The sequence below is a fragment of the Leptonychotes weddellii genome, chromosome 9 (assembly GCF_054177405.1).
Source record: "Leptonychotes weddellii isolate Sample4059 chromosome 9, ASM5417740v2, whole genome shotgun sequence".
Lineage (NCBI taxonomy): Eukaryota > Metazoa > Chordata > Mammalia > Carnivora > Phocidae > Leptonychotes > Leptonychotes weddellii.
The window spans coordinates 32,670,854-32,693,684 of record NC_138377.1 but is presented as its reverse complement, the minus strand read 5'-3'; the positions used below and the strand labels follow the sequence as shown (position 1 = coordinate 32,693,684).

The 22,831-nt window shown below is 41.4% G+C and overlaps 1 protein-coding gene across 11 annotated transcripts in view; it reads left to right on the top strand.

The window, feature by feature from the left end:
* Window positions 1–22,831, top strand: part of SYNE2 (spectrin repeat containing nuclear envelope protein 2) — a 214,116-nt gene that overhangs the window by 115,551 nt on the left and 75,734 nt on the right. For 10 of the 11 annotated variants that reach the window (XM_081830388.1, XM_081830390.1, XM_081830393.1 and 7 more), the window contains 14 exons: window positions 2,364–2,594; window positions 6,355–6,537; window positions 7,783–7,911; window positions 8,453–8,574; window positions 8,726–8,867; window positions 10,273–10,404; window positions 12,219–12,371; window positions 12,497–12,706; window positions 14,076–14,177; window positions 15,125–15,244; window positions 15,386–15,586; window positions 16,911–17,084; window positions 18,395–18,526; window positions 21,894–22,090. In XM_081830388.1, coding sequence (XP_081686514.1) covers window positions 2,364–2,594; window positions 6,355–6,537; window positions 7,783–7,911; window positions 8,453–8,574; window positions 8,726–8,867; window positions 10,273–10,404; window positions 12,219–12,371; window positions 12,497–12,706; window positions 14,076–14,177; window positions 15,125–15,244; window positions 15,386–15,586; window positions 16,911–17,084; window positions 18,395–18,526; window positions 21,894–22,090 — 2,228 coding nt within the window. Of the gene's footprint in view, window positions 1–2,363; window positions 2,595–5,146; window positions 5,823–6,354; window positions 6,538–7,782; window positions 7,912–8,452; window positions 8,575–8,725; window positions 8,868–10,272; window positions 10,405–12,218; window positions 12,372–12,496; window positions 12,707–14,075; window positions 14,178–15,124; window positions 15,245–15,385; window positions 15,587–16,910; window positions 17,085–18,394; window positions 18,527–21,893; window positions 22,091–22,831 lie in introns of those variants that run through there. The other variant, XM_081830396.1, reaches the window with a different exon arrangement.

Genomic DNA, 22,831 nt, shown 5'->3' with positions numbered 1-22,831 from the left:
ATTGCTGCTTTTAGAATTTGGGGCTATCATTTAGAAAAGATATTTAGCAGGGGTGTGATTGTGGAAAAAACTGTGGACTCTGAATTAAAAGATTGCACAGCTGTGTGACCTCAGGCAAGTAACTTACATGTGGGCCCAAGCTTCTCAGAAGCAAAGTGGTGAAATGGGAGGTGGGGGAATTGCTTAAGCGTTAAATGAACTTGGATTTCTTTGACTATAAAAAGAGGTGGGTGAACTGGTTACTGGCAGGTTTCCCAGGCCACCTTTAGCAATTGCAGTTTCTATGGTTGCAAATATTCTTTTTTTTCCCCTCCATTCACCTTTGGATTCTCTTCAGTTTCAAATAACTAGCAAGTAAAGCCCAGATTAGTTATCCAACTTCCTTGTTTTCTCATTAATTCAGTGAATTAGTGAAAAAGGAAAGAAATTCAATATTGCCATTAAAAAATGCGTGTGGTCTATGATAGGTGCTCGAATAATGTTTTTGAATAAAGAAAGAAGGTCGACGGTAAATCAGTTATCACAGACTAATTAGTTAATATTAACGATTGTTATCTCAGGTGACAAAAAAGAGGATCCCCAAATCTTTGCCGCCAAGAGATAGCAGTATCTGAAAACTAGAAAAGAATTAATCGGATGACTAGCAGTTGGTGTCTGGCAGTAATACCACACAACTGGTTCTTTTTTAAGAAATCAGGATTAAAAAAGAAAATTGAAACCAGGTGACTCCCAAGTATAGACCCAACTGTGCAGAGAAACTCAAGGCAAGGGAAGACTTCCTTAAGAAGATGATTCTTGAAAAAAATATTGACGAAGGCAAGGGAGAAATAGTGTTTTGTCAGTAAAGAACACACCTCTGTGAAGTTAATAGATGGTCAAGGGGGAAACAGGTGCAACTCAGACACTTCTGCGAACGCAGCTTTTCTGATACCCACCATGTGTGTGGAAAATGGGTATTTTCACACCCTGCATGTTGTTGTTACCACTTGCCTATTTTGTTTACTTTTGTTGTACTAGAGGTTCTGTGTTTAAACAAAATTCTGTAGTCATTGGGAATTTTCCTGCATTTGAGTTGAGTTAGGGTATACATTGGTGAACAATTTTGTTTTGGTTGCTAATGTGTAGTTAGCAAAGCCTTATATAGGAAACATCGTATTTCATCATACTCATAATCAATAAAATATTTATTGAGATCAATAATTTTGTAGAGAAATACACAAATTCCTAAAGGAATCTCTCTAGAAGGGTTGATGTGATCTTTCTATGTTTTGGAAAAGGATGTGGGAAGCAAATATATATGTGTATCAAAACTTTTACTTCCAAATTGAAATTATCTAATATATATTTTTAAAAGATTCATTTATTTATCTGTCAGAGAGAGAAAGCACGCACAAATGGGGGAGTGTCAGGCAGAGGGAGAAGCAGACTCCCCACGGAGCAGGGAGCCTGACGTGGGGCTCGATCCCAAGACCCTGGGATCATGACCTGAGCCGAAGGCAGATGCTTAACCTACTGAGCCACCCAGGCATCCCTGAAAACATCTAATATATTATTAATAGAATACTTGATTTGGTACCTGGAAGAAATTTTTCTTTTCTTTTTCTTTTGGATCAATAAGCAACCCAGGTGTTGCAATAAGAACACATCTTACATCATTCTTTCTTTATACTATAGTATAAGCACCTAGTCCTTAACTCAATAATATTTGAGTATCTAGACAGTGAAAAGCAGTTTCAGGGACTCTCTCTGAAGAACAGGAGAAAAATTTCCAGATTACCCCACTGAAGTTCATTACTTGACTCACATTACTTTTAATAGGGAGAAATTTAGATGAGTAATAGCATTGTATGTTGGGGGGGGAAAAGCGAAAATATTTTAAAATCTACTTGTTAAGTGTGTGGCACATTTCCTTGTATCCCAGCCGGTGTGTAAAGAGCCTTTTTTTTCTGTTTGATCAGAGCTCACCGCAATGTAAGCATTGCTTAATCATGTGTCACACACATTCAAACCCCGGCCAATTCGCTGCGAAGTTTCAGACGCACACCCTCTCTCGCACACTCACCTGTCTCCTGGGGCCCACTCGCTGTTTAATGAACCGCGAGCCCGTTTGCGTCCTCCGTGCCCAGGAACACCACCTGTGTACATGCGGCTCGGCTGCTTGGAAACCTGGAGCCCCAGGTCACGTGATCGTTGCTATGAGTGTGGAGGTGCATTTTTCTTTTCTTTCTTACTTTTCCTGCCCTTATTTGTTTGTTTTCTAAGTGGGGGAAATGCTGGAAGTTCACAGGCTTTTGCAAGCTCAAATGTGCAAACTTGGGATTCCGTGGCTTTTCACTGCTGGATTATCTTTGGGTTTATCTTAGGGTGCCACACGTCCGCTCAAGGCTGCCGCTCTGGGCTTTTCTGATGAGCAAGGAGCATTTGAGGCCACGGTGGAGCAATCTAGGCCCAAGCCTGCGGAAGTCCTCCATGCCTGCAAGACCCAGGTGGCCGAGCTGGAGCTGTGGCTGCGCCAAGCCAACGTGGCGTTTGAGCCGGAAACATTAAATGCAGACATGCAGCAGTTGGTGGAACAGCAGCTGGTGGGGTGCCAGGTAAGGCCGAGGGGTTGGAGTTCAGGGCTGGCCTCTGCACCAATCCCCTTCCAAGACTGGGCAAAGTTCTCTTAGAGCAACAGCGTGTTTCTTCCTGTTAACGCTGACCCCTGTGTTTGTCTTGGCCTCAGGTTTTTGTTCTCAGGGGAATTCTTTGAGGAGATTTGTGGAAGCAGAGTATTTGGAGAGACAGTAGCGGGTAAGAGCTCGGAATGTAGAGTCCAGATCCAGCTCCGTCACATTAACCGTGAACTTGGGGACGTTAACTTTCCACCTCGTATTCCTCATGTGGTCGGTTATCCCCTAGGACTTTGTCAGGGTTAAATGAGATAAGATACAAGAACCAGGGTCGGGTGTAGCAAGTACATAAGAAGTGCTCAGTAAATGCTGTTATTTGTGTTCATAATAAGTTCCTTAGAACTTCAGAACATTCTTCTGAAATGAAACCGAATATCCGGATTTGCAAGATCGCAGATAAAGCATAAATGGGCTTTGCTGCCATTTCACTGTGAATGCTCCTACTCTTGCTGAGGGGGGTGGGGACAGGAATATAAACTTCCTTGCCGTTAGTCGTAACATTTGCTGGCTCGGCCCAAAGGTTGGGATCTCTGTGTCCCTCCAGGGAGAAGCTAGAATGACGACATCACCGCAGCATAATGAAGTGTCACAATACCTGAGGCGCCTTCCCCAAGGATGGTTAGATCAGCCTTGGTCCGATGTCTCGGCCTGATTGGCTCTTTTGTCTGCCGTAGCGGACACCAGGAATGAGGACACCCTCTCAGAGCACCCCCATATCACCCGGCCACAGGGAGCTCCTCCCACGATAGCCCGTTATGGGGTTGGGGGTAGCCCATCCTTGGTCATCCCCTTTCTCCACTTGGGCCCACAGTCTTACAGTATCCAGCGCCTGCCTCATGGGGTACCCAGGTGGACAGGCTGACCTCCTTCCCCAGGAAGCTCCCCACCTCTGACCCCAAAAGTCAGCTCTTGATAGGGCAGGTTCACTTTAATACTGGCACTATTCGTGGTCCGGCTGACGAGGCCCAGGCAAGTCTGGAAAAAACGGTACTACGGCACAGAGCCACATTGTGCTAAATTGAACCTGAGGTGTTCGAGATGTTGAGTCCCAGGATAGATTTGCCAATTGATTGCCTTGCTGACTGGATAGACCCCCTGCTGATTTCCTTGGTCACCACCAGAATCCCGTTCTCATGCCCCTTGTAGTGAGGTCACGGATTTGGGGGCTGTCAAGGGAAAGACACAACCACAAGGTGGCAGTAGCACACAGCCAGCTTTCTTCGGGCAACATTTTGGCGGGAGCTCAAGGCCTGGGGAAATCCCTCTGTACAGGTGCCCTTCCAGACACTGTGGCGGGAAATAGAGGTGGGACCACGACCTCGAAGCGGGGGAGGAAGGCAAAGGAACTCCCAGGGGAGCAGGGAATCCAGAGGGGCTTGTGTGTCTAGGTGATGTCAGAGAGCTCCAAAGGGCAACAGAGGCTTGGGTCTTTTAGAGCCCCAGAGTTGTGTCTTAATGATAGGGGGCAGATGTGGGGTCCCACTCTGAGTTTGGTGCCAGTAGGATTTGAGCTGATGGCTCTGGCCTGCTGTGAAAAAATAAGCAACCTAGGGACCGATGTACCGGGGCCATCTTTGGCTCATTTATAGAACACCATGGCACATACAACTTAATATTGAAATATATAAAAAGCCTCCCAGGAGCCTGTAAAAAACATGAAGTTCCCAGTGGGAAAATGTCCAAAGGACAGGAGCGAACAGATCAGTCCAGAAAAAATTATATTGGGTCATTTAATATTTGAGAAGAAATGTTCAGCCTTGATTGTTAAGAACATGTGAATCGAAACAGCTGTTGTTTTGTTCTCATGTTATATTGGCAAAAATTGTATCATCCTGGAAAACTCTGGATGTACTATTCTGATTGCCTCAGTGTTTTGGGAGGTCAGCTGTCAGCATATAAAATGTCCATCTTATTTGACCTAATAACACCATTACTTTAAATGTACCCTCCGAAAATAACCCAGAAAGGAGAAAAATGTTTTTGGCAGTGTTAATTGCAAACGTGAAGAACTGGAGCCAGCTTAAAGGCTTAACCAGTAAGGAAGTTACATGAATCGTGGAATATCAACTTGCAGCTAGGAAAGTGGGAATCATGAAGCATATGTCTGTAGACACATGAAAAATATACATAAAATAGCTAAATGGAAAAAAGGAGCACAAAATTACAGTACATCTTGAGGCCACTCTAAAACCTATGATTACATATTGTTTAAGCTTAGAAGAGTCTGTAGAGGATACAAGAAGTTTGCTTGGATAGAGGACTTGTAAGAATATATTCTTTGAAAATCTGTGTGTGTTTGTTTTTAAAGATTTTATTTATTTGACAGAGAGCACAAGCAGGGGGAGCGGCAGGCAGAGGGAGAGGGGGAAGCGGACTCCCCGCTGAGCAGGGAGCCCGATGCAGGGACTCCATCCCAGGACCCTGGGATCATGACCTGAGCCGAAGGCAGACGCTTAACTGAATGAGCCACCCAGGCGCCCCTGTTTTTGTTTTTTGAGATTTTTTTTATTTCAAAGTAATCTCTACACCCACTGTGGGGCTTGAACTCATAACCCCAAGATCAAGAGTCTCATGCTCTGCCCACTGAGCCAGCCAGGCACCCCTGAAAATGTGTTTTAAGGATAATTTTTCCTTCGACACAACAAGTTTTAGCGCACACGATCCCAGTGCTGGAATGGGAATCTGAAAGCCGCCGTTGCGTTGTGTGCTCGGCCAGTTGGCATGACCGTTTGGGCTTCAGAGCCCCAGAGGAGGGCAGACTTGATCTGTTGGGGAAGAATACAATGACAGTGACTTACAGGGAAACTTACTTCAGCTAGCTGATTTATTTTTAGATCCATGTGTAAGTTGGCCGGTTGTATCAATGACTAAGTGTTTTAGATTCCAAATTATTTCTTCAGTCATCTTCTGATATTTTGGAAGTTTATATGGACTTTTAAAAGAGAAGGAAAAGATCAAGGGAAAGAACCTTCCAAGAGTTCCGTGAAATTCTTTTTCTATTACGACTCGACACTCGGATTGCAACAGGAAGAAGTTAGGAAAGTTCGCGGGGGGAGGGGTGGAATAATGATAGTTGGCATAGACTGTGTGTCAAGCACTGGCTAAAGTGCGTGGACTTTAACTCTTAACTCCTCAGAGTAACCCTAGGAGGTAAGTTCTGTTATTACCCCCATTTTACACATGACTGAAGGCACATTCATGTAAAACATAAGGTGCTCAAGTTTACCCAGCTAAGTGGGATCTGAACTCAATCTATTTCCAGTGTCTGTGTTTGTTTGTTTATTTGTTTAAGTAATCTCTACATCCAACATGGGATTCGAACTCACTACCTTAAGATCAAGAGTCGCATGCTCTTCCGACTGAGCCAGCCAGGCACCCCAGTGTCTATGTTCTTAACCACTTTGCTATGCTGGATACATTCAGCTGTCTTTTCTAAAGTGATTATAGAGCCACTTAGATTATTTTGGAGAGTGACGTCTGCAAGTTGGGGTTGGTTTGGTTGTACCCCTGTCCAAAAGCTCAGGAATTACATGGAAATTGTTGTTTTCCCAAGATCCCTTCTAATCTGTGTTTCTGAGACTTGTTACATATACTAGGTAGACAGAGTGAATCTAACTCATTTTAGAGTATAATGCTTGTTCAAGACCAAAACCATGAATACTTAAATGATTTTGTTTCCTAGGCCATGCTAACAGAGATCGAGCACAAGGTTGCCTCTCTGCTGGAGAGCTGCACAGATCGAGGGCCGGGAGACAGTGGGGCCACTCAGCAGGAGGCTGAAGCTCTTTCCGTGAAATTAAAGACCGTCAAGTGCAATTTGGAAAAAGTCCAGATCATGCTTCAGGAGAAATACAGTGAAGACCAGGTAAAACACAGCCACATGTAGACGTGTGTGGGTAGATAATATGGGAGAGCTACCAGGAAGAAATCTGGCCGAGGTGGTGAAACAGCTACAGAAAAATTACACTAAGTAAGAAAGAATGAAGCCTCTTAAAGCTATAAGGGATGGTCGTATTGACTCTTGGTACTGATTCCATTTTACCTTGAAGTTTTCCTACCTAGGCTGCTGTTGGTGACGGCGTAGGTTTGGTTTGGATTGGTTTGATCGGATTGATCGTTCTTGCTAGTAATGAGGTGGTGTGAGCCTTCTTCATAGAAGAAAGATAAGTTTTAAAGGAAGTTTGTGACTCCAACTGACTGGAAAATGAAGCTCTTATAAAGATTAAAATTTGACATCAGGAATATAAAACCTGTTTCCGGGGTCCTTTTTGTTATTCATTTACAAATATATATACTGGGGCGCCTGGGTGGCTCAGTTGGTTAAGCGACTGCCTTCGGCTCAGGTCATGATCCTGGAGTCCCGGGATCGAGTCCCGCATCGGGCTCCCTGCTCAGCAGGGAGTCTGCTTCTCCCTCTGACCCTCCTCCCTCTCATGCTCTCTGTCTCTCATTCTCTCTCTCTCAAATAAATTAAAAAAAAAAAAAAATCTTTAATAAAAAAAAAAAAAAAACAAAAAAAAACCAAATATATATACTGATCAAAGTGTCATACAGTTATAGTGTTCTTGTGACTTTTGAAAGAGTTCTGTATTTATAAACGCAAATATGCATCTATGGGTAGGGTCTTCCTATATAAGATTTGCACCTATACTTAGGAGATGGTGGTTCCTACTCAGAGGACTTACATTCACAGAAATAGGATTGACTGCAGATACACAGGCTCTACACTTCCCTTTCATCCTCATGTGGTTCTCTCCTTTTAAAAAATATTCTGGACATAAGGGAAATTTGAATGCCTAAGCATAAAGCTACATCTCTTTTTTGTTTTTTTTTTACTTTGTTCTTAAAACAGAAAAGCAGTACATTTCCTGGCTTTTAGTAATTCATTGGATGAATTACATTGAGGAAGTAAGATGACCACATCATCAAATATAATGGTTTTTTGCAGTTGTTTTGAAATAAGTACATGGAATCGTAGTATATAATTGCAGTAAATTTCAAAATACAGTCACTTTATATAAAACTTTTCCATCATATAGTCTCATTATTAGAACTGAAATAAAGTGGGTCATTTTTTTAAAATAGTGTGCCATCATAAAATTTTTTGCAGCATTCTGCCACTCTAAAGAAACCTGCAGAGCATCAAAATGATCTCCAACCAGATAACCTTTCTACATTTGAATCTATTGTAACTGAAAGGCCACAGTTCAGCAGACAAAAAGATTTCCAGCAGCAACAGGTAATTGCAGCCCCTAACAGATATAAGGATAAGAATAGAGCTTTCTGCATGGAATCTGCCTTTGAACTAAGTACCAAACTGCCATTGGGGTGTTTTCTTACGTGACTGGATGGAAAGTGTGATATACGGTTGTTCCTGCATGTTGAGCATGTGCTGTAGGAGCTGCTTTGCTTTCATCTTCTGCAGGTGGGGATGCTCTAACTTTGCTACTTTATTAACTTGCACCTTATTTCAAACTAAGCAGATTTCTTCAGGGTGAACTTACCTCTGTAACTGTAATACCTCTTTACCTACTATTTCAAAATGTGTTGGCATATTTTGGGGGATTTTCCATGTGTGTAATATATATTTGATATATACTTGGTCCTTGTGTGAATGTTTTAAGTAGGTTTTTGAGAAATAAAAGTTAATGAGAACAAGCAAGCAAGAAAGGGAAATAGTAAATAATAAATTAGGAAGTGGTTCAAAATGAGATCTCAACAGAAAAACCATTGGGCATTAATTGAAAACTTTGGACTGTTTGAATCTCACTCAATTATAGGTTCTGGAGTTAAAACCAATGGAACAGAAAGATTTCATCAAATTCATCGAATTTAATGCCAAGAAAATGGGGCCCCAGCATTGCCAACCTGATAAAGATACAACTCAGAAATCATCTGAAAGGTAAAACATTTTTGGAGTTGGACATTCAGCAAGTTGTATGATTGGGAGAATTAAGAGCATTTCTTTTTAAATCACTTGTAAAACATTGTCTGAATGTAATAAAATTTCTGTATGTTAATGATTCTTTTCACCTTTTATTTTCCTTTAACAGCATTAGGGCATCAAGTCCCGAAAATGATGCTCTAGACTCTGTCTTGCCAACTCACGGCCAAAGTGGGGATAAGTGGCAATATTTACATCACGAACTCTCATCAAAACTCGGGCTTCCGCTACCTGAGCAGGTGCAGCCTCAGGTCAGTGCATGCCTGCGCATGGTGTAAATAATAAATAAGCATGTTTATCTTTGAAAATGCAACAAACGTTCATTAAATACACATCTATGTTCTGCATTATGTAGTAGTTTATTTTCAGAAAGCAAAGATGCCCAGTGCATTTTTTCATTTGACTCACCCCTTTTCGCCCTCCTGGAAATCTGCAGTAAAGGCCACTCCTTCGTGCTTCTGTGGCACCCTGAGCTTCCCTAATTACAGCTCTTACCATACTGTGTGTCTGTTTATTTGTCTGTATTCCCCATCGGGTGGTATGGGAAGAAAGACTGTGTTTGCCTGGTTCACATTTGAGTGCCTGGCACAGTACCTGAAACATTTTCAAGTCTCAGTTTTGATATGTTGAGTGAATAAAGGAATGAATAATATATGTTTAAAAAAACACTTTAAAAACAATACAGTGCTATATTACTGTCATTCATTCATCAAGAGCTAATTTGGAATCTGCAGTGCCAGATTCCAGCCCCTCTTCCAGTGGTACCTGTGTTCCATCAACATGCTCTCTTACTGCCATTGTAGGTTTTATTCATACTGCCCCAGCTACCGCTGGATTTCTCTCTAACCAGGGAGCCCGTGAGCAGAATAACACTGTGACTCACAGCAGTCAAGCTTTTGCCTTCAGCTTTGCACTCAAGCAGTAGAACTTACCATCTTTTTCACAGGTCTCCAGTCTGGTGGGAACTTTTCAGCTCTATTCTGACGAGAACCTTCTTTGACCTATTAATGTTGAGTTAAACTCATTGGTAGGGCTTCAGTCTTGGTTTCTCCTTGTCTTACACACTGTAACATGTATATTGTTTGTTTTCCAACAGTAGAACAGCCTCAGGAGTTCTTTTCCCCAAGCAGAGTCAGATACCACCTCACCCTGGGGCTTTGTATTTATTCGTTTTCCAGTATGAAAAAGGAATGAATTCTGAACCTTTCTCTCTGCTAAAGTCACAGCACATTTTTAATACTTATTTCATTTTTCAGTGACAAATCAAGATGCAAATCTGTCCCTGGAGGTGACTGTGTTCTATTCTAAGAGTTGGCCATATACCGGGGGCCTACCAGTAAATGGGAAAAGAAACCGCTAACCTCTTAACATGAAGGGTATTGCTACTAAATTGAAAGATTAGTGATTTTACTCTATTTTTCAAGTGATGGTTTATTTTCCCTCATTTTGATATTAAATGGACCCTTAAGTGTCTCAGTAAGCCTTCTCATGACCTTTCGAAGCTGTCCACAATATTTAAGATTTAACTATTTTGTCTGACCAGTGACAAGATAGCAGAAACCCTGACGTGAAGGTAACACGTGAAGGCAATTTTGCTGTTTTCCATTAACATCACCAGGATCTCGAATGGTAATAAGGCTTCCCATTCTCATACAGGTTGCCACAGATATGAGTGTTCTGCCCAGTGTGAGTGTGTATAACTTTAAATGCCCAACAACTGAAGAACTGAAAACATACACCACACAGCTGGAAGACCTGCGTCAAGAAGCCAATAATCTGCAGACCCAGGTAGCAATGTCACGTTACATATTCTCCTCACTGCAGTATCGAAGAAGGGAAATGGGATGCTGTGAATTAGTCATAATTGTCTTTATTGAATAAATAATAGAATACATAATGGAATGGGTCCTGCAATTGCAAAGAGAATCTATCTCTTTTGCCAACTCACATTTTTTTTTTAATAAATTTTTTTTTTTTTTAAAGATTCCATTTATTTATTTGAGAGAGAGAGAATGAGAGAGAGCACATGAGAGAGGGGAGGGTCAGAGGGAGAAGCAGACTCCCTGCCGAGCAGGGAGCCCGATGCGGGACTCGATCCCGGGACTCCAGGATCATGACCTGAGCCGAAGGCAGTCGCTCAACCAACTGAGCCACCCAGGCGCCCCGCCAACTCACATTTGGTTAGTGGCTTCCTAGAGCATCATGTACAAAGGCTTCTGAACCCACATCCAGGATTGGCAGCAGCAAGGAGCATTGTTTTGTTTTGTTTTTTAAATATTTATTTATTTATTTTAGAGATAGAGAAAGAGAGCGGGGCTGGGGGCGGAGGAACAGAGGGAGAGGGACAAGCAGACTCCGTGCTGAGTACAGAGCCCAACGGGGGGCTCAATCTCAGGACCCTGAGATCATGACCTGAGGCGAAACCAAGTGGATGCTTAACCAACTACAGCACCCAGGCGCCCCAACAAGGATCATTGTTGATTAGTATTGTCTGAAGGGGTGCTCTATGATTGGAAGGGTGAGGAAGGAGGGGAGTATTGACAAGATTTCCAACCTTGACTAGATGTAATGTTGAAATGGTATGCTGCATAGTGTTAGGTGTCTACCAGAGAAGATGGTAGGAAACAGAGCCCAGATTGGGCTGATTACAGTTTTGGCTTGCTTCTAAATTACTTGTAACTGGTCAAGAATTCAGGGTGATCATGGGTAAAGAAAAAGGGGTTGTTCTAGCAGCTTATGCTAAAACCTAAGGAGATCTGTGGCTCCCGAACTCACCAGGGCACAGTGGCTCAACCCTAGGCCCCTCCCCCCTTGGAGTTGTACATCTAAGGGGGCCTTAATTCTCACAGTCAGCCCATAAATGACACTTCTAACTGCCCCCTGCTCCACAGCCCATCCCGATCCTTTTTTATTGAGCTATAACTGACACATAACACTCTATTAGTTTCAGATGTATACCAAAGTGATTTGATATTTATATTTATTGTGAAATGATTACCACAATAAGTCCAACATCCATCACCACATAGAGTTACAAAAATTTTTTTCTTGTGATAAGAACTTTTAAGATCGACTCTCTTAACAACTTTCAGATATATAATACAGTATTATTATCTATAGTCACCATGCTGTGCCTGCCATTCCTATCTTTAAAATATTGTACCTCTTTCCAATCAACCCCTTCAAATGTCTTGACTTCTTTTCCTTCTCCAAGCCATACTTGCTTTCATTAACTTACTTACTCCTACATTAAAATGTGGGAGGCAGGGAGCAGTGGAAAGAGGGACAGTATGCTTTACTTGGGACCACACTTCCACCTGGATGGCCCCTTAAGGAAATCCTTCATCTGGTGATTTACCTTTTAATTCCATTTCAATAGTACTACCTAACATTGAGTTTCTTATAAACTTGTTTTGCTCAGAGTCAGCATCTTAATTTTATTTATTCACTCTTCTACCTAGTTCGCAGAGTGTTCAAAACAACCAATTATAAAACAGTATAACATAACTTGTAAACTTTAACAGAAATCGGGGAAAATTCAGGCTTAGGAAGGCAAGGAATCCTAATGATTTTTATTTTTTCTTTTTTTCCTCTTGATTCAGGAAAACATGACAGAAGAAACATACATAAATTTGGATAAAAAGTTATTTGACCTATTTCTGACCCTCAGTCAGTGCCTTGGCAGGGTGGAGGAGATGCTGCAGACACCTGGGCTCTTCAGAGAGGATGTCTGTGCTCAGCAGGTGCACTATGAGGTGGGGAATTTCCAGCAAGCCCATGTGTTGGCCATTGCTGCAGGCAGCCCACTATTTAAGCCCGAGCTGAAGCCTCTTAAGGTCAGACTCCATTCACTGTGTCTTCCTCCCTCTCCTCTTTGCAGACACTGGCTCTTGAATTGAAAAAACTTTACTTAGCTATGAGCGACAAGAAGAATGACCTTGTGAAAGCCGTGACTTGGCCCGGGAGGAACACCAGCTTGTTTCTTCAATGTTTTGACAACCTCCAAGTCTACCTGAAGCACACCCAGGCCACAGCCGCCTCTAAAAGCAAGTCCCTGAAAGCTGGCCTGGACTATAACCGCAGTTATCAGGTACAGAGCTAGGCGCTCGGCGTTCTTTGGCATTGTTTTAGGTTAACTTCCATTAATTCCATTATTCTTGGCAGCATTCGTGAATAGAGATTGCCGAGCAAAGTGGTAAGATGTTCTCTCTGTGAAGGTTTCTAGGTTAGTTCTGCTGCACATGGCTGAAGACCATTTGAAAGCGAGGTCCTTCCCAAAGCAATGGTTTGAATTTGTTAGATCGAGCTAACACACTGTTTCTTTCCTCTGTTCCATTTAGCGGTCAGTGAGCGTCACAGGGGAGGATTTCTAGGTAACAGGGAGCCATTAAAGTTTTTGAGCAAAGAAAGGACAGTCTGTGTGTTTCAGGTAGATTCATCTGGCCGTTGTCTATTGTGGATTGAAGGAGAGACTTGAGGCAGGCAGATGATTTTAGTAGCTTCCTAACTAGAGAAAAGGAAATGAAACACAACACCGCTTATGAAGGAGTCTCGCCCATAAAACCAAACCTTGATCTGATCAAGCTTCTAGAATCCAAGTAAAACAGACCTAAGGGAAGAAGAAGATCATGTTGAGTAGCACTGTGGGCGGGCAGTCAGCCCAATCCAGATGGTGGGAAGCTGTGTAGAATAAAAGACTTAGTTTTTCCACCATCCCACCCAAAATCCCAGGAACAAAAAAGAGAGATGCTTGGGGAGCCTGCCGCTATTAGTCCATTGCAACCTATGGGACCTCATTTAGATTCCAATTCAAACAAACCAAAAAGAAAAATTATAGGCAATTAGAGAAATGTGAACCCGTTCTGACAGTTAATAGTACTAAGGAATTATTGTTGATCTGTAGTATTTTTATTTTTATTTTTATTTTTTTTTAAAGATTTTATTTATTTATTTGAGAGAGAGAGAATGAGAGAGAGCAAGCACATGAGAGCGGGGAGGGTCAGAGGGAGAAGCAGACTCCCCGCTGAGCAGGGAGCCCGATGCGGGACTCGATCCCGGGACTCCAGGATCATGACCTGAGCCGAAGGCAGTCGCTTAACCAACTGAGCCACCCAGGCGCCCCTGTAGTATTTTTAAAGGGAAGAATCTTTATCTTTTAAAGATACATACTGAAACTTACACTGATGAAATAAAATACCTGTGATTTGTTTCAAAATAATCTGAGGGGCGGGAGATCAGATACAGTCAAGAAAGCTCAGGGGAGGGCACAGAGCAGAGACGACCCGCCACAGTCAGTAATTGTTAAAGCCAGGTGATGGTGACACAGGGAGTCCTCTATTTTGGTATATGTTTGAAACTTCCGGTAGCACAAATATTAAAGGACAAGTAACTTTTAAGGAAAGGTATTGAAGGCCTACATGAGATTCTCACTGTTTTCCTGAATTTATCTTCTTATGCAGAATGAAATAAAGCGACTGTATGATCAACTTATCAAGAACAAAACATCTTTACAACAGTCTCTGAATGAAATTAGTGGCCAGAGTATTGATGAACAGCTTCAGGTAACCAAGTCAAAATAGTTAAACTGATCGAACCTGGGACCAAAAAGTTTTGTGCGATAGCTGTCTTCTGAACCACTTCCCTTTGTGAGCAGTGGCAAGGCTTAAGCAAATAGATAAAAATGAAAACTATTTATGTTGACCTTTAAAAATAACTCGTAAGTCGTTCTTTATGAAGAGTAAATTAAACCACCACAAGACCGTTGTTCCCTATCACCTGGGCAAAAATGTAAGTTTGTGCTGTGTCAGTGTGGGCTTTGGGAAAGAAGACTGTCCTTCTCTCGGGAGGGGTGGTGATTCGTCCAGCTTCTCCGGGTCCGTGAGTTGTAAATCAGAATTCGACGTGTAAATGCTCTTCCACCCACGGCAGTTTCACCTCATTCATATACCCAGCAACTATTCATTGAGCACCTACTATGTTTAGACACCGCTCTAGGTGTTGGACTTGCGCTCTTAGCCTAAGGAAGTAAGACAAGTGCGAAGAGGTAAATATGTATATAAATATTCAAGGATGAACCTAGTAGCACTGCTTGAATCAAAACCCTCAAGTAGCCCAAAAGCCATTAAGAGCAGACTGTTACAAAAGCAATGGGTGGCCTTAGGATGGCATACTGTGTGTCCCATTAAAAGGAGTCAGATGTTTTTACTGATGAGTCTTAAGAGCAGCTGAGAAGCTGCTAGGTGAGGATGCGGACGGCAGAGTGGAAGGACATGTGAGCTCAGCGAGTGTAAGCGTGTGCACGGATACCTCTACTGGGTGCGCTCCGAACAGGTTGGGACCAGACTGTCAGCTGTGGCTCTTTGGCAGAAGCTGGAGGTGAGGGAGGAGCAATGGGACTTTCAGGTTTCCCTAAATTTTTTTCTGTACTGTGTAATTCTTTTAAAATGAATATATGTACCTGTCTGACTTATTAAAGGATTTTACTTTTTTGTGTCGTCTCTCACTTTAGAAAGCAGATGCATATATAATGGAGCTGCAGAACTCTGAGAGCCGAGTGGCAAAACTAAGAGACGAAGGGGAGAGGCTTCATTTACCTTATGTTTTATTGCAAGAGGTTTACAAATTAGAGGTATGTCTGAGCAGAAAACATTCAATCAGTGAATTACTGTGATTATAAGGAGTAAGACTTTCTTCCTCCATGAAGGGAGTTTAGATTCATTCTCCATTTGGATTCCTTTCATGATTGGATAAAGATGCTTTTTCTTTTCAGGATGTACTTGACGGTATGTGGGGAATCCTGAGAGCCAGGTACACCAAACTCAGCAGCCCTTTCATCACAGAGAGCCAGCAAGATGCCTTGTTGAGAGGCATCGCGGAACTAGTGGATATCGGGAAGGAAAAGCTTGCTCATGACCACTTACAACAAACCAAGAGTAAAGTTGCCTTACAGGCCCAAATACAAAATCACAAGGTAAGACACATGGGTCAGATTACCAGTCTTTCTGACTTAAACAGACAGCATCCGCTTTCTTCCTTGGTGAAATATACATTGCTCATTCATTCATTCGTTCATTGTTTTAACAAACATCTATTAGAGGGCTCCCACTATACCAGGAACCCTGCTAACCTCTAAGAATGTGATTGTGAGTGAAAACAGCACAGTTGCTTACATTCATGGAGCTTTCAGTTGAAAGAGAAGACATATTTATGAAGGAGCCCTTCAAACAAATTTAAAATTAAAATTGAGATACACGCCTTCAGAGCATTTAAGAGGGGAAGCTGAATTCAGGAGATTAGTGAAGGCTTTCCTGAGAACTTCAACCAAAAGAAATATATATACCTCAGTACATAAATATATACCTAGTGTAATGCTACAATAAATCTTTTAGTTTTCCATTCATTTTATTAAACAAAAACCTCATGATCACCAACTAAAGACCTGTAGTAATTTAAGTGCTGATGTAAAAAAATGTGTAAGACAGTTCCTGCCTAAAGCAGCAGAAGTCTAAGCTTGTGACAAGTAGACCTTAATCTAAGAAATTTAGAGGTAAATATTGTATAAAGAATGGAGGGGGAAAGGAGAAAGTAATATAATGAATATCTACAGTGTGTCGGGACCTATGCTGGATGCTGTTCTAAACCTTCACTGTATAGGGAAGGGATTCACATAAAAAGTTCCTCCAAACAATTAGAAGGGGCAGCTGACTATACATGGAGGACAACCATGTGAAGGAAAGCCTTCCTGTGTAAAGGTTCTTAAGTGTTAATCTGGGAGCTTTTACATCCCAGGATCCCAGTAGACCATGTCAACAGATTCCCTTTATTTGTCCATTTTATTGAGTAGAAAATCAAGCCGAAGTGTAGGAGCCTCTGGTTGTTCCATGTGTGGGCTTCTCGGGCTCACACATCTATCCATCCATTTTATTGTCTTGAAATAAATCAGTGACGGATCTACCTTTCTGTAAAGTTTCTTAAAACTCAGAGTAACCGATTTCGGAAGGTCTCACTAGAAATTGAAATTGACTAATAATGTTTGCCCTTTTACATGGACTGTTCTGTGGAAAATGTTACTTAGGATGATTTTTTCTTTATGATTTGTTAAAATGTCAGTGTTAAAGACTAAGGGGTACGCAGTCAGTTTTCTTTTTCTTCCCTCGTATGTTCGACTCTACATGGCTGTCATGGGATTTGGGACTAAAAAGCAAATATAACTGTATAAAAGTTGGAAGTAATTTGGTTTGCAAGCTCTCACAGTATAGAAATAAGTAAATATTAAAACGTTGTCTATTTTACAGCTTTTTTTCCAGAAGCTTGTCGCTGACATGCTGTTGATCCAAACATACTCCAACAAAATGCTTCCTTCTTTATTGCAAAAGAAAGAGACATTTTGGGCAGAACAAATAAAAGAAGTTAAATTACTGGAGGAAAAGTCACACCAATGTGGAATAAAACTACAGAGTTTGCTACAGGTATTTATTTGGGTTACGTAAACTTTGTATGTAAGCCTGGACTTCCGGAATTTTGACCTCTGCCTCCCGGTATCCAGAAGCGTCTATTTATCATTAAGCAGTAGTTAAATGGGAATTAACACTGAGGAGTGTGGAGGCCTGTTCTAGCTCTGACTGCTACTCTCTGAGTGAAATATTCACTTAGATTTCTCATACGTAAATTAGGGAATGACACAGCATCTTTCCACCTTCTATGTTTGTGTGCAAATAAAATTGAGAGCACTTTAAGATCCCGAATGAGGTCATTTGCATGAAACAGTCAGTGGTTCAGAAACAGTACTTCCCGAAGAGGACAGGCTGAAGTGGACTCCTGATGGTCTCATCTCAGTTCAAAGAAGAAAATTAAGTTTGCATAAAGTTCTTTCTCAGTTTTAAGGTTTTCACCTTTAACTTCTTAAACACAGTGGATGTTAGCTCTTAAAGAAATAACCAAAAAGCAAGGAAATATCCAGCTTTATAATGTGATAGTTATTTTATGCTAATGAAATGAATTTTCTGGTTAGCTTGTCAAATTGGTATTTATAGCAATATTTCATGGTATTAAAAAAAAAAAGATCTTCTGAGCCCAAAGAGTGCCCCTGATAGCCAGGTGACCCACTACTTCAGTAGATAAGAGAATTAATAAGGGGGTTATTTTTCCAACACATAATATTTAGTGTCTATAAGTCAGCTCTGTAGTGTGCTGAGATCCTAGTGGTGGGCTTCCATAGACATGGCGAGAACTAGGACAAGGCAAGACTCAGGCTAAGAAAATAGTATTCCCCTGATGAAGTGTAAGCCCACATTCCTCCAACAGCACAATTATGCTCTTAGCGGCACAATCAGGTGATGGTCAGAGGGCTGGGGTTAGAGCAGGGAGGGCAGATGCAACCTAACAGGAGCCTCTATTGAGAAAGGCTTTAAAAGTTAGCCCCTTCCTTTCTAAGTAAGAGAATGGCTCTCTTCCAGCTCTGAAGTCTCCACAGAGGTGTGTATGCTGAGAAGATCCCTTTAACTTAATCATATTAGTTCCTGCTCAATTTGATGAGACAAGCATAAAACATGCCAACCGGATTTTTCAAAACCCTCTCCACAAAGATGGTGGAATGGTTTTTTCTATTAGATGCTGAGCTCTTAACAAGGGTGGGTTATATCTCTCAGAAACCTCTGGAATCTGTGTTTTAATTTTGTATGGTCTCAGAGTTCATTTTTATTTTTATGATTAATTTTGTCATTGTCTGGAACTAGTCTAGAAAAGGGCTCCCACTGATGTTATGTTCTTGATTCTCTAGAAATGGGAAGAATTTGATGAAAACTATACATCCCTTGAAAAGGATCTGGAAATTCTGGTATCTACATTGCCCTCTGTGAGTTTGGTGGAAGAGACAGAGGAAAGATTAATGGAAAGGATTTCATTTTACCAGGTAATTTGCTCCTGTTGAATCTATCAGAGGCACGGTCCATTGCACTTTGTGTTTTCCTTTGCTTTGACTAAATTGCTCACCTTTGAAGGTGAATGATATGAATTGAAGTTCATCACACCACTCACTATTAGACATACTTGGGGAAACTGCAGATTTGATTTTGGGGCTGCTCTGCGTAGTCACAGGTCTGGCTTGGGGTGGAGGTCCTGGGTTTGAGTCCTGGCTCTTATCAGTCACTGTGTCACCTTTTTGTCTCTAAGTCTCTTTATCTGTAGTTTCTTTATCTGTTGAATGTAGGTAATCAGGCTAGTTCTCCCTGTCTCAGGAGGTGGATATCAGTGGGCATGGAAATGAGTTAAGGTACAGAAAGAACTTTGTAAAACGTGGGCCACTAAACCTATATTTGGTTTTCCTACTTCAGTGAAGCCCGGTTTGGACATAGCCTGTGCAAGAGGCAATCATCTGTTATCTGCCACCAACATTATAAAAAGACTTCAAACAAAATTTTTCTTGTGCAACATTTAGTAGTAGTATCATCAAAGTTTCTGTGCCTCAAATTTTGATGCCATAGAAAAGAGAGCACCTTAAAATGGCTTTCGAGTGGCACTGAGATCATGACCAACAAGATAAAAATGAGTTTTAAGTCTTTTTTTTTTTTTTTAAAGATTTTATTTATTTGAGACAGAGAGAATGAGAGAGAGAGAGCACATGAGAGGGGGGAGGGTCAGAGGGAGAAGCAGGCTCCCGATGCGGGACTCGATCCCGGGACTCCAGGATCATGACCTGAGCCGAAGGCAGTCGCTTAACCAACTGAGCCACCCAGGCGCCCATGAGTTTTAAGTCTTAACAGAAAACTTAAAACACTTGGTTCTGACTTTTGAATATATGTCGTCAGCATCTGAGCTGTGCGGCTGGAGGTGGTTATCAGATGTCAGTTTCAAAACTTCAAAAGCAGGTGTGTTGCCTGAATAGACTCTGGGATGGAAAATGCATGAAATACTTGGCAGGACCCTGCCATTCTTCAGAAGCATTTCAGCTCCTAGAAGGAACATTTCCAGAGGTAATAATGCTCTAGTCATGCTGTCTAGATGCCTGGAAAGGTACAGTTGATCTCTTTGCCCTCTTATTATATTGAGCATAACTCTAAGATAAATCTGAATCCTCTGGGGGCAGGAAGCTGCTGCTTACTTCTTTGTTAGCCTCGGGATGCAGATGTACCCTCTGAACAGCTAAGAGAATGCAGTGGAAAATAGCATTTTAAACCTCATTGTGTTAAGGAACTGTTCATATTTGCCCACCTCATAGAAGCCTGATGATTTCCCCAGAAGATCATGTCCCTTAAAGTGCAACCTGTGATTCTGTTAAATTTGAACTATTTTTTTTTAAATGAAATCATTGTTCTAAGACTTTTAAATAAGTTTGCGGACTTAAAAGGCAGATGACTTGTAAAGCCCATCTAACTCACAGATTTCTTTAGGTCCTTCTCAGTCCTCTGCGTCATGGAGAGATTTGCATCTGTTTTGCTCGGCGGACATCTGTAGGCCATGGAACATAGTGTCTGTGTGGCCTCTGGAGTTGAACAAACCTTGTTCAGTGCTGGCTCTGCACCTTATGGGCTGAGTGGCCATTGCATTCTGACCCCTGTATATAAAATGGCATAATTAAAACTTCTCAGAGATATAATAGGGACACCTGGGTGGCTCAGTCGGTTAAGCGTCTGCCTTCGGCTCAGGTCACGATCCTGGGTCCTGGGATCCAGCCTCACATCTGGCTCCTTGCTTAGCAGGAAGCCTGCTTCTCCCTCTGCCTGTCGCTCCCCCTACTTGTGCTCTCTCTCTCTCTGTCTCTGTCAAATAAATAAATAAAATCTTAAAAACAACTTCTCAGAGATACTCTAAAGATGAAGTCTCTTGCACTGAAGGCTTAGAAAATTAGAACTCTTTTTTAAAAAATTTTTTAAGATTTTATTTTTAAGTAATCTGTACACCCAACATGGGGCTCGACCTCATGACCCCGAGATCGAGCGCATGCTCTTCTGACAGCCAGCCAGGAGTCCAGGACCTTTTTTTTTTTTTTTCCCCCAACAAATGTGGGAAGTTTTATTTACGCCTACAGGATCAAGTGGGAAAAGAGAGTTATAGGTAGGAGTGGTGGAAAGGACATTACAAGTAGAATTCTTTAGTAATTTTAAAAGTCTTAAGTTAATTGGAAAATAGGAAAAGTAATATTTTGATCAGAATTTATTTATTTATTTTTTTAAGTTATTTTGATTTAGAGTTTTTTTTTTTTAATTTATTTATTTGAGAGAGAGAATGAGATAGAGAGAGCATGAGAGGGGGGAGGGTCAGAGGGAGAAGCAGACTCCCTGCCAAGCAGGGAGCCCGATGCGGGACTCGATCCTGGGACTCCAGGATCATGACCTGAGCCGAAGGCAGTTGCTTAACCAACTGAGCCACCCAGGCGCCCCAGAATTTATTTTTTAAGCTGAAATTTAAATAACTGTCAGGATAAGTGTCGTTAGCTGAACCCAGTGGTGGAAGGTAATTGCTTTTAGACAGAGTTCTCTTCTGGGGGTCATTGTATTGCAGTTTTAAAGATTTTCTTTTCATGAAGTTGGATTAGTGATGTACTGTTTTAATTTACACTTGTAAAGTCATCTTCCTTTCTCCCTATTGAATCCTTCCATTTAGAAGACTATAGGGACCTAAGGGATGATGAAGAAATGTTTTCTTATCCCCTTCAAACCTAGTTGCAATGTAAAGTGCTTACTGGGGCCGGTGAGGAGCACAGTATTTCTGAGGCTGACTGAGGGGTTGGTGGGGACTGCCAAGGGAGAGTGTCGAAGAGAGGAAGCTCTTCTAAGGGAAGCATGTCTGCCCAATTCCAGCCCGATGTGCCATGTGAGAATGCAGACCCAGGTTGCTCCATCTCCCAGTTTTCTCAGAGTCCCAGGAAATCCTGATTTCTATGTGAAATTTCCTGATTTTCAAAATAGTCTTCAGGTCACACAAAACTTGTCCACAAGCTGAATGTGCCCTGTAGACTGCCATCTTGTTTTTTGCTTTTAGGTGGACGAATTTTAACTATTCAGTCTAAAGCTGTAAATTTTTGTTTTCTGTTTGTCTGTATAAGTCTATAGAACAGAAAGAAATGTGCCGTAGAAATTGCATTAGTCGGACACTCTCATCATAAAAGATGATCAATAAAACATGAATCATGTTTCTTCGGCCACACTGCAAGAGTCTTGAGGGTTAGGAGAGTGTTAAACTTTCTTCAGTAGCCTCTACTGTAGGTTTTTAATGAAGTATTTGTGAATAGATTGGCTTCATTTTTAAATAATTAATTCTGTGGCTTTACCTTTTTTTAGCAAATAAAAAGGAACATTGATGAAAAGCATGCCCGGCTTTACCAAACTCTGAATGAAGGCAAGCAGCTGGTGGCATCCGTGAGCTGTCCTGAACTAGAGGGCCAGATTGCAAAGCTAGAAGAGCAGTGGTTGGCCCTAAACAAGAAGATCGACCATGAACTACACAGACTGCAAACACTTCTCAAGCATCTGCTCAGGTATGTTTTCTTAGGGATGGATTGCACTCAAATTTCCACATGGAGAAAGACCTTAGAGGGATCCTGTGGTCAACCACATTTTACATGTGGTCTCCCTGTTGTAAGGTTTTTCGTCAACAATTAAAGCTCTTGGGTCCCTCTTCTGGGCTAAGTGGGACCTAAGTTCTCTGAGGTTGGTTTGCTAGACTGAGGGTAATATGTAATCAGCTCTATGAAAACTAGGAATTATGTTCTAAAGTTATGCACGTTGCCATTACGCCATGATGTCGCTCTTTCCTATTCTCCTCCCAAAGTTGTTAAATTAAAAAATACTAATTTTAGCTAACAGAATAGTTTGAAAAAGTCTTCAAAGTTCCTCAGAGAATTTTGTTTAGTGGACCTAATCCTGAACCCCTTGAGGAAGAGAGAGAACATAGAACATTTGAATCTCCTCATCCCCGCCTCATAGGGAACTATCTTAACCTAGTTAAGAGTTTAAAGTTTAAAAGTTACAAGAGGAGTAGCATTTTCCTTGGATATTTTCCTTCACCTCCAATAAATATGTTGGTATCAAGCCAACAACAGTTTATTGTTATACAACTTATACAAATGCTCGTTGTATTTTTATTGTAAACATACCTGTCAAGAACATTTAGTGAATAAAAATAATTGCTGTCCTTACCCATGGGTTTATTTATTTATTTTTATTTTATTTTATTTTATTTTTTTATTATGTTAATCACCATACATTACATCATTAGT